Source organism: Grampus griseus (genome assembly GCF_964374135.1).
Source record: "Grampus griseus genome assembly, chromosome: 1".
Taxonomy (NCBI): domain Eukaryota; kingdom Metazoa; phylum Chordata; class Mammalia; order Artiodactyla; family Delphinidae; genus Grampus; species Grampus griseus.
The window spans coordinates 138,716,689-138,728,019 of NC_139017.1; the positions used below are offsets into that span (position 1 = coordinate 138,716,689).

Consider the following 11,331-nt stretch of genomic DNA (forward strand, 5'->3'; position numbering starts at 1 on the left):
GATTCGGCCGTCAGGTTCTTCTGCAGACCCTACAGCAGATAGATGCCTGAGGCACGGTTGGGAACAGATGTTGGGGCCAGAGGTTAAGTGCTCACGGCTGGTGATTGATGACAATGCTTTACAGGCTGAAGTGGTATGTTCTGGGGAGAGAACGGGCGGGCCCCATGTCCACATACTCAGCCGCCTACCGTGTGTTCATCCTCAGGGGGCTGTACAGAGAGGGACCTGGCCCAGGCAGGGCAAAGGCAGGGGGAATGGCACAGATTCGATGAGTATGGACAGAAGAGTCCAGAAGAGAGGGGTGAGGTTAGGGAGGGGCTGGTGAGGGCGGCCTCAAATCTTCATTTGTCTGACTATAGGAAGCTCCCTCTAGCTTGTCCCTCACCAGGGAGGACCAGCTCTCTTTACAGGAAACCCCTGGCAGGCCTCCCTCAGCTGACCCTGGTAACGTGATGGGCAGTAGGACACGAGAAGCATGAGGTCAGCACGGCTGAGGAAGAGGGAACAGGATTTATCAGGATTCTAGGCCTTCCCAGCTGTCAGACTCCCAAATGGGTTCAAGAAGGCAGGTGCGGAGGTGCCGTAGAGAGCGGTGAGCGGAGCAGGCCGTGAGCAGCGCTGAGCCAGGCCCCATCCGCAGAACCCCGCTCCTGTGCCTTCCTGACCGAGCTGGGAGGGGTGTGTGGCTGAAGGAGACAGCCGATGGATGTTGCCCGTGGGAACAGAGGTCCCCGAGACGGAGCGGGAGGGACTGGGGCTGAGAGGCAGAGGCTCCTGAGAGCCCTTTCAGAGCCTGGGTCTCACAGCCGGCCCACAGCGAAGCCTGGACCAGAGCCCCCTAGCCAGACATCCAGGCTGCAGCCTGAGCTGGAGCCCCAGGCCATTTCCTGGGCCTGGCTCTAAATGGACTTTCTCTTGGTATCACTTGGGAGGCCTGATTAGCTGCCCATTGCATGACTTGGGACAAATCACTGAAGTTCTTAAGACTGAGTTTCTTCATCTTAAAATGAGATCATATTATCTGCCCGATTGACAGTTGCTGAGATGCTTAAACTTGATACTGTGGAAAAAGAGCTTGACGTATAGTATATTCTTAATTAACTGTTGTTAATAATAGATTAGAATTTCACCTAATGTAACCCTTCCATAGGACGTCTGTCGCTCTAACTCCTGGCCAGGGGTTGCAAACCGTTTGGTCTACGACCTGTGCGGTGCCACAGTCCCCTACCGTAAACCCTGCGGGTTCATTTACTTTGCTCCCTGCCGCGCCACCTAAGGCACTGAGCTTGCCATCCCTGCCGTAGCCCTGCTCAGTTCCCGGTAGTAGTTCCCTGACTTGCAGGCCTGGGACGGGCTAGCCTTAGAACCACCTAAGAAGGTAAAAGTTCCTCCTTTACTGCATCCATGGAAAGAGTGTGGTGTGTTCTCAGATGGTCCTCATGAGGGGCTAAGAACATTGGGTCTGGATCCACGATGACCAGAGTGATATTCGACATGTAGCAGCTGACAGTCAGAGTGGACACTGCACCAGTGCAGCTTGGGGCACAGCCCCCAGGTCCACAGAGTCCTCCCAGGGCATCAACTTGATGAACTGATTTCTGGGAAAACGATGTCAATTTCTATTAATATTCGAATAAACATGGCCAGATTAAAGAAGGGCTGCAAAATTGGCCTCATTTTTTTTTTCAGATGAAATAGGGAATGTCAAAACTTGCAGCCTTTGCTGTGACCTTCTCAGGCTCTAGTCCCAGAGTTGGGGTTCCTTGCTGAAGGCATTTGGGAACTACTCTCAGAGCCTCAGTTGGGACCCTGGACTGACTGGTGTCCCCCATTTGATTCACTAGCCCACCTGTCTTCTTAATAAGGGTGAGACCCTTGAGAGTAAAAGGTGATAAAAGGTGGTACCACCCTGCAGGTGTCTCTAGAGGTTTAGAATCTGAGACTAGAGCGTGGCTGACACCTCTCCTCGGTCAGGACCCTTGTGCAGTGTACAGCCTACACAGCCATCTGTGGTATCCCTTCTCCCAAGTCTCCCAGGCCAGCCTGCCATCCAGCTAGCACAGTCTTCCTCTCTCTAGAACCCCTCACAGCAGACATCCCGGCACTGCTTGCACATCTCTGGGGTTGGGTAGTTAATTTTCTCCAAAGGCAGCCTGTGACCCTACAGCAGCTCTGCCTATTAGAAGGAACGGCCAGGCGTGGAGCTAGAGTCTGCTTCTCTCAAACGTCTCTTCATTCCAGGGTCTCTGTCTACTGGGGCTACACAGAGCAAGCCCCTTCTTTCCCAGAACAGCCCCAGAGGTTTGAGGCAGCCTGCTCCATTCAACACCCCTCTGCCCCAGTAAACACACATGTGCACACACACAGCCCGACCACCCCCTGCCTCTGACAGCCCCTGTCAGTCCACCTCTGCTCTCAGCACAGACCTCAGCCCCGCACACAACCCTTCAGCTACAGCATGAACAGAGCATCTCCCCCGTTTGGGCCCCTAGCCTTCTATGAATACAACCTCGCTGGTTTCCCTTCTTGTCTCTCTCTCCGCAGGCACACAGCTTCTGGGGCATCCACAGCCATCTCTAGGGAGTGGCCGAAGCCCAGTGATATTTGTTTGCTTCCCTGCAGGCGTGTATCCTGGCTCCATCACCCCCCATAACGGGCTCGCATCAAGCATCCTGCCCCCTATGCACGATGTCCCTTCCAGGCACCACCCACTGGACGCCACCACCAGTTCCCACCACCATCTGTCCCCTCTGCCCACGGCTGAGAGCACCAGGGATGGGTATGTACAGCAAGCCAGTCCTCCTCCGGGACAGCAGGTGGGCACCTGCACGGGCAGCAGGTGAGGGCAGGCGTCCCGCACACTCAGTGGTCGTTACTAATAATGAAAATAGCCAGCATTTATGCGGCACCTACAGGTACTGCGCTCTGTACCAAATACTCGCCGTGCACGATTTCATCAGTGCCTCACAGTAACCCTACCAGGTGGATGATATCAGTACGGGGCTTCTCGGTGCCTCACCTCATGCTCCTTCCACTCCCTGGGGGGGCGGCCCTGGGAAGATGCTGCATCCCCACCCGACCCTGCATTCTGGGCTTCCACAGCCAGGCCTCCTTGGGAGCCTCACCCTGACTTCTCTTTGGCCTGCACCGTGTATTTGGTGAGCAGACTGCCCACTGCCCGCTCCAGAGAGGCCCGCCTGGTCTCGTCCCCACTTCTGGCCGATGCAGCTGTGACCGTTGGCCGGCCCGCCAGGGCTGTCCAGAAGCCCTTTCTGCAGGATCACTGCAGGGAGGGGGCCTCTTTCTGCATTCAGGGTGGTTCCCACTGTGGCCATTTAATTGGCTGGAAACGAGGAATGTGCTAATTGCTGGCCCCTAATGCTTCAGAAATCTGTTTTCCTTGCAAGTGGGCAGAGGGAAGCCTCACAGCCCTACCGCCTGCCCTCCCTGCCACTTTTGCTTGCTCAAAACTTGTCCCCCAAGTTTGACTTGATCAAACTCGTCCCCCAAGGCCTGTTCCCATCACCTTCCTCCTCCCCTGCCCTTCCTTCTCAAGGCTGCAGCCGTGGCCTGCCTGTGCGTGGGGCCACCAGCCTGAGTTCATTACCAAATTCGCTGTCCAGGGCTCCTCTTGCTACTCCCTCATCCGTTCATTCAGTGTCCAGTTATTGAGCCCCTGATGAGGGCAGGGCCCTGGGCCTGGTGCCGGGGCCACTGATGCCCCCAGCCAGCCCTGGTGAAGCTCCCTGTGATAGACCTACAGGGATTGAGGACGTGGGGCAAGTGCCCTCAGGGAAGAAAGCAGAAGGGGCTGTGGAAGCCCAGAGAAGAGCCCAGTGTGGTGGGGGAGGATGTCAGGGAAGGCTTCCTGGAGGTGGTGTTAAGCCGGGCCTCCAAGGTTAAGTAGGAGCTGGCCGAGTGGAGAGATTGGGAGGAAGGAGCAGCCAGAGCGTGGGCAGGTGTGGTGAGAGCTTGGTGTGTTCTGAGAAGCCTGAACCTTCGTGTGGGATGATAGGTTCAGGAGAGCAGTCACCAGGCCATATCACAGGACCTGTGACAGGACTCTGTCTGAAGGGTGTTGAGCAGTGAGCAGGTCAGGTTTGGGGATGAGAAGACACAGCCTGCAGTGTGGGGCTGGACTGCATCGTCCAAGGTGGGTGGATGGCAGCCTGAGCCAGCACCTGTGGGAGAGAGGAGGAACGCTCGGAAGACACGAGTGCCATGGAATGGGCAGGACTTGAGGACACTCTGGCTGGGTGGGGAGAGGAGGGCTGGTCAGAGATGAACCCCTGGGTGAGCAGGGAAGACTGGCTATGAGTAGGGGAAGAGCCACAAAGAGGCAGCATGATGGAGTGCAAAGGGGGACCCAGAAAACCAAGCCCTCCCCGAGCCTCAGTTTCTTCTTCTGTAAAATGGGCATTAAAATACTCTCCTCTAGGAAGGTGGTGAGGATCAGCTACACATGCCTGACATTGTATGTGTCACCCGGTACAGGTTCCTTGGACACTACCGCCCTGTCCCCCACCCACTGGCTCAGTCCACCTGTTCACCCACAGCCAGCCCCAAAACATCGCCAACCAAAGAAAAATAAACCAGAGTCCTTTCCCCTCTCAGGCCTGTGCACTCTGCTCCACCTCATTCATCACCTCCCTGCCGCCTGCATAAGTGCCCATCAAGAATTCCTGCAGCGAGAGGCAGAGTGATGACAGGACGGAGACAGGACCCCAGGCCCGCTCGGTCACCCGTACCTGCAGGAGCAACGGGCAAGCCATCCCCACCAGCCAGATGCCCAGGCTCCCCTGGGCTGCCCGAGAGAAAGGCCCTCACGCCTGACACCAGGCCCAGGCCCAGCTTGAATGGGTTTCTTTTTTCAGCCCCTGAGAAGAGGCGAGGAAGGGGGGAAGGCCTTCAGCCTCCCCTTCCTGCCAAAGTCAACATGGAAGGCCACTCGCAGCTCCCTGGTGGTTTGCTGGGACGTTAAATAGCTTGACAGAATTATCTGATTCACTCAAAAATATGCTAAGAGGGCCTGACTTCATGACCAGATTTGTTTACCCTGGCTCAGAGAAGACGCTCAATAGGGTGGTTTTTTCTCCCCGGCCCTGTACGAGGTATGAAGCCCTCGTCTGCCAGGCCAGTGAGGTTTTATATTAATTTTTATAGGTTCCAATTGAAGCAAAAATATTTGATTTAGGGATCATCTGCATGGCTCAGAAGAGGAGCGCCAGATGATCTTTCTTCCTTTTAAAGGGTTCAGGTAGAGCAGTAGAACCTCAACCTTCACGTCTGCTGAGGGGAGAGTCGTGTTCTGTTTAATTTCACTGGCTGTGAAGGTGGCAAATGGGAATTTACAGCAGGTTTGAGACAGGAGAAACAAACTTTGAAAATGCATGTTTTTTCCCCTTCGGATCTGGTTCTCCTTAAGTCTGCAGTGCTGTTAATCTCTGGATTTTGTAGCTGAGTGATTCAGAAGCCCGTTTGTTAGTATTTATCAGCTGTTTGCTATGTGCCAGGCCCGGTGCTGAGCAGGGAGTAACGGAGAGGACCAGGCCTGGCCCTCCCCGCAGGGGCTCCCAGGGGAGGGAACTGACAGGAAGTCGGGGAAGAACTGGGCTGTGGGTGCCAGGATGGGGTGGGCATAAGACAGGAGGGTACCACCCAGCAGGCTGGAAGGAGGAAGGCCCACCCTCCTGGCCACACCTGGACCCAACCTCAGCGGAGAGAACTGGTCACGAGGACCCATGGCCTGTGCACAGCCCTACACAGTCTATAGAGCACAACTGTAGACCCACTTGGTGGCCCTGTGAGACAGGTCTAAAAATACACACGTTGATGATAATGACAATTAATTCGTGGAGTCTTGATGAGCGTCAGTTCATCAACTTACGGAGGCTGACGCGTACCTCCGGGGCCTTAGATGCTGGGCCTGGGGACCAGGGACCCGGCGTGGAAGCCCCTTTCTGCTGTCTTCAGCATACTCACACAGTGGTGGGGGTCCCAGACATGGGAATGATGACAGTGCCGTGTCATCACAGGGGCAGTGACAGCAGGATGCCCAAGTTAGAGCATGTGGGGACCCTGCAGAGCTACAGACATGAAGCCCACCAGCCTCTCCCCAAATCTCTCCTTGTTTTGAGACAGTCCTGCTCCCCTCAGAGAGAGGCACTGATCTGTCTGTTCACACCTCTTCATGTTGGAAGGTGGGCGGGCGTAACATGCCTAGCCCGAAAAGGTCACCTGGAGCTTCACCTGGAGCTGTGACATTGAGTTCATAGGCTATTCTAACGTGAATGGTCCCACATAACCATTAATGCAAACAAGAAAGTAAAGACTCTGAGCGCTCACGCTCGTCCTCTTTCTGCAGTGCACATAAATGCTTCACAGGCTCTGAGCCTTCAGCCCAGTCCCCCTGACCCCAGGGTCATTTGGGTTCCTGTGAGCAGACCTCAGAGGCTTAAGAGGGCGGCAAGAGGAAGGAACCTGGCGTACAGTGACAGGAAGCCTAGTTAGACAGCCCACTGGGGCTCAGCTGGGTTCAGGACGGCTGCGCAGCTCTCAGCCGCTGCAGGCTCGTTTCAGAACGTGAGCTTCCAGAGAGAACAGGCTGAGGCCTACACCCCTTCAGGCTGTGTACGAAGGGAGGTGGTGAGTCCCCCATCACAGGATGTGTGCAAGTGGAGGATAGATGGCCAGAGATGGAGACAGAAGGTCCCTAAAAGTACACCATGCAGAGGACGAAAGGCCAATTTGGACACCAGATCTCAGTGCTAGTGTTCCTTCCTTTCCCCTTGATGGTAATGCTGCTGTCACAGTGTGGCTAAGAATGTATCTGACGTCACACTGGGTGCTTTGTCCACATTGCTTTACTTAATTTTATCCTCACCAGAACCTATGGGGTCAGTGCTGTGTGGCTGGGACTAACCTGGGCAACCTCTCTGAGCCTTGGTTTTCTGATCTGTGAACATCTCTCACAAGGTCTGGAGCGAGGCAGAGGTTCAATGAGTGAATGGTGACTGTTAGTGCCTTGGAATGTTCTCCTGCTGAGAAACTGCCCCGGCTTTCAGTGGGGCTGTTCCTGGACTCATCCTGCTGGTGGCCAGAGCGGCTTGCACAGAGTTAGGGTATGGGGATCCAGCAGGGGTGGCTGGGATTTAGCCCTGGGTAAAGAGTTTCAGTGGAGTTGCAAGGTGGAGAACACAGCAACCCTGTGAGGAAACCAAGGCTCAGAGACATTAAGCATTTTGCCCAAAGTCACGTGGGCACTGAGAGCAGATGGGGTTTTAAACAGTTTTGTTGACTCCAGAGGTTGTGGTTATAACCAATGGTCTTGACTATCAGTCCTAAATACCAAATAGAAGCTTTTCTTTACTGGTTCCTTTGGACTCTAAAGCTTACAGGATTTTAAATTTTAATTCCGGTTTGAACATAATCAGAAATAAAAGCTTCCTCTTCTAACTGCACTGTTGTAAGTTAGAACAGGTCAGTGAGTGAGCTCACCGTTGCTGGAGGGGAACAAGAAGTGGCAGGCACACCTGTGGCCCCCACATCTCCCAGAGCCCATCCTGCTAAGGGCTGTCTCTTCTCTCCAGGTTGGGACCCGGCCTCCTCTCGCCCATGGTCAGCCCACTGAAGGGGCTTGCGCCACCGCCGCTGCCACCGTCCTCCCAGAGTCATTCTCCAGGGGGCCAGTCCTTCCCCACGCTCCCCAGCAAGCCACCCTACCCACCCTTCCAGAGCCCTCCGCCCCAGCCTCTGCCCAGCCCGCAAGGTAAGCTCTGGCCAGGGGGTCCTCTCCATATGTACCCACCGATTCCACTCAGGCTGCCCGAGAGGCAGGAGACACTGGCCTGGGGGTGGCAGGTGGGTACTCGGAATGATGGCGGGCACTGAGGACCACACTGGGAAAAGCCGGGAGGCAGGGCTGAGGAAGAGTTTGTTCCATCGACCAGGCATCAAATGGAACAGCGTTCCCTTTGATGGCTGGGGGTGGGACTGGCCTGCTGCTTGGAGGAACCGTGAGAGATGGGGTATCTCGGAGCGGAAGTCGGGGGAGGGCCCACAGTCCCTTCCCCCCAAGCAGACCACCTCCCCAACCCCATGCGGGCCAGGACCCCCCGCGCCTCCTCCACCCTGGGGCTCTCTTCACTCGTTCACACCCCCCATGCCCACAGGAGTGTGGGGGGCTGAGCACTGCAGTGGGGGACCGTCCCCTCCCTCCCTGGGCATCTTCCCTCTGAATGCAGCCCCCGCTGCCTCCCCCTGCAGGCTACCAGGGCAGTTTCCACTCCATCCAGAATTGCTTCCCTTATGGCGACTGCTACCGGTCAGCCGAGCAGGCCACCAGTGGGGACGGACTGGCCGGGGAGGCCCACGGTTTCAACCCCCTGCGGCCCAATGGCTACCATGGCCTCAGTGCACCTTTACCTGCCACAGGTAAGCCCCGCCTGCATGCCTCCTTTCCACTCCTGTGCCGCGTGCTTCGTGCGTATCGTCCCACAGCCTTGGGACGGCCCTATGAGGTAGGGTCATCCCCACTTTACAGAGGCGGAGCTAAAGGCGCAGGGAGGGCCCAGGACCCCACAGAGTGGGGATGTGCACACTGCCTGACCCCAGCCTCAGTGTTCCTTCCACACTCTCACACAGAGAAGAATCAGACTAGGATCTCCCCGTCTAGCTGATGCTTCCCTTTAAATATTTATTGAGCACCTACTGTGTGCCAGGCACAGTTGTAAACCCTGAGAATACAGCAGGGAATGAGACAAATACTGATCCCTATTTAACAGATGAGGGGACCGAGGTCCACAGAGGCCACACTGTAGGAAGAGACAGAGCCTAGAGGTTGTGCTTGTTCCTTATGCTGCATCTGTGTCCCCCTCAAGGCCCTGGGCCTTCCTCGAGTAATGCCCCCAGCTGGGGTGGAGAACCCAGTGAGAGGGGAAGGCTGCGCACAGCCCGAGTGGAGGTCTCAGACCCCAGGGCCAGGCCTGGTCAGAGCGGGGGCATCAGATGGGTGGTACCGGAAGTCCCCAAGCCAAGCCCACCCCAGATCAGCCTCGGGGCTCAGCTCTAGCTGGAAGCTGCAAGGCCTGGGCAGGATGGTGGGGCCCCGGACAAAGGGGAGCCTGAGACCCTTCCTGGAGGCCCATTGGGCAGCTCTGGGTGTGTGCAGCTGGGGGTGGAGGGATAAGGACCAGGGACAAGCACCAAGGCCACAGCCAAGCACACACACACCTGTGGGTCACCTGCGTGTGGACCCGTGTGTTCCTGCTCACACACACGCTCCAGGTCTGTGCATGTCTTCCTTCTACACGTGTTTGTGGGGCACGTCTCTGTGGCCATGTGCATGCGTGTGCATGCAGGGCCAGCACGGTGGGTTCCCGGTAGTGTGAGCCCCCCATGTGTGTAAGGAGTTCAGTGGCACGTGTGTTGTGTCTGCAAACATGTGCTCCACATCGTGCCTGTGCTGATGTTCATGCCGTGTCTGTGCACACGTGTGTCCTCCTCCTGTGATTCCCCTCTGTGTGTGTACACGTGTGTGTGTGTGATTGTGTATTAGCATGTTTGGGCCATTTCATATGAGCATGTTTGTGTGCAGGTGTGTGCCTGTGTGCTCGCGCACAGTGTACATATCTCTGAGTGGACATGTGTCACACGCATGCGTGAGAGGCAGATGTGACCCTGACCACAGGCCCGCGGGGGGCGGGGGGCGTGTTCCGTGTTTGCGTGCACGTGGGTTGGTGCGTGATTAGGCACCTGCCGCCGCCATCTCCAGCGCCGCCAGCTCTCGCCACCCCAGCCTCCCCCGGCCCCGTCCAACTCTAGGATTTTCTTGGTTCAGCAGCACGACCTGAAATAAATAGCTCTGAGGGGGGGCGAGAGGCAGCTTCCGTGCCCCCACATCTGGGTAGGGGGTTCTTTTGGCCTCCCGTCTCCCTTGCTGTCTGGGTGGCAGCCCAGCCTCCAGTGCCTTTGCCCACACCTCCTCTGCCAGGCTGAGAGCAGACTCACAGGATTGAACCCGGACCAACAAGGTAGGGCCATGGGGCCTCAGGATTAGTTTGATCTGATCCCATTGCACAGACAGGAAGACTGAGACCCATCTGTCTCAGGTTATACAAATTCATGACAGCAGCTCAGGGACAGAGTCCTTAGGGCAGGGAGTGGATAAGATGACCTCTCTAGGCCCCTTCTAGGTTTCAGGCCCCCACCCCAGAGACAGTGTGTCCAATGGAAGAGCCAGGTGTCTCGGGGCCAGGTGGACCTGGGTTCAAATCCCAGCTCCCCTGCTTACTATGACCTGGGGCAAGGAGCTTGCCTTCTCTGAGCCTGTCTTCTCACCTGTAAAATGGGATAATGAATCCCACCTCATAGGATTGTTGTGAAGCTTAAGTGAGACAAGATTTAAATGAGCTTTTGGTAAACGCCCAATGAGTGCTGGCCCCCTTCTTTGGGTTTCTTGTGTCTGCTGGGGCAGAGGAACCTGAAAGGGTGGCGGTGGGCTGGGGTCCTTCTGCCAGGAGAAAACCAGCCCTTGAGGGCTAGAGCTGTGATGTTCCCACCTCGACCTCCCCTTCCTCCCCACATGCTGCACCACAGTCCAGCACTGGGTGATGGACGGCCCCACGCCAGCCCTTGCCTCTTTCCCCAGCTGCCCTGGGCCCCTTGGGGGTACAAGGCCTAGGGAGCCTCCTCCCAAGCCCCCGCCCCGCCCACCAGCTCCCCCATCTGGAAGAGCAGAGGTCTCAGAGCACCCTGCTGAGGGGAAACCGTGACGAGGGACCCTGGGCAGGAGGGTGGGGTCTGGGAGCTGGGAAAAGATGACAAGGCATAGCCCTTGAGTTCTCCAGTCTGGACCCTGTTCCCCTACACCCACAGGCTACGAGGCCCTGGCCGAGGCCCCATGCCCCACAGTGCTGCCACCACAGCCGTCGGAAGACGTCGTGTCCAGCGGCCCCGAGGACTGCGGCTTCTTCCCCAACGGGGCCTTTGACCACTGCCTGAGTCACATCCCCTCCATCTACACAGACACCTGAAGGAACGCCTCCCACACCTGCCTGACCTCCACCGCAGACGCTCCCTTGCCCACCCCGTCGTCTGTTCCCACCTTGGGGGCACCCAGCCCGAGCAGCCAGGCCACTGCTCCGCAGAACGCAGGGTACCTGGTCTGCGGCAGCTGCACAGCGCTGGCCGGGAGTGAGCCTCTGAGCCTGAGCCAGGTGCTCAGAGGTGCCCTTCAGGATCCGTGACCTGTGGCATCCCTTGACTGCGTCTTCCTTTCGTTTCCCCAATGGTTTCGAAATCACAGACCTCGTGTATATACAATGTACAGAA

The 11,331-nt window shown here is 56.8% G+C and overlaps 1 protein-coding gene across 3 annotated transcripts in view; it reads left to right on the plus strand.

Moving 5' to 3' along the window:
• The window catches only part of GLIS1 (GLIS family zinc finger 1), a gene marked incomplete at its 5' end in the record, with an annotated part of 226,577 nt that extends 215,448 nt beyond the window's left edge, over positions 1-11,129 (plus strand). For 2 of the 3 annotated variants that reach the window (XM_082673936.1, XM_082673934.1), the window contains 4 exons: positions 2,623-2,779; positions 7,590-7,768; positions 8,266-8,433; positions 10,876-11,129. In XM_082673936.1, the coding sequence (XP_082530062.1) occupies positions 2,623-2,779; positions 7,590-7,768; positions 8,266-8,433; positions 10,876-11,033 (662 nt within the window). In that variant the 3' untranslated portion in view covers positions 11,034-11,129. The remainder of the gene's footprint in view (positions 1-2,622; positions 2,780-7,589; positions 7,769-8,265; positions 8,434-10,875) is intronic. The other variant, XM_082673935.1, reaches the window with a different exon arrangement.
• Positions 11,130-11,331: the final 202 nt, after the last annotated feature.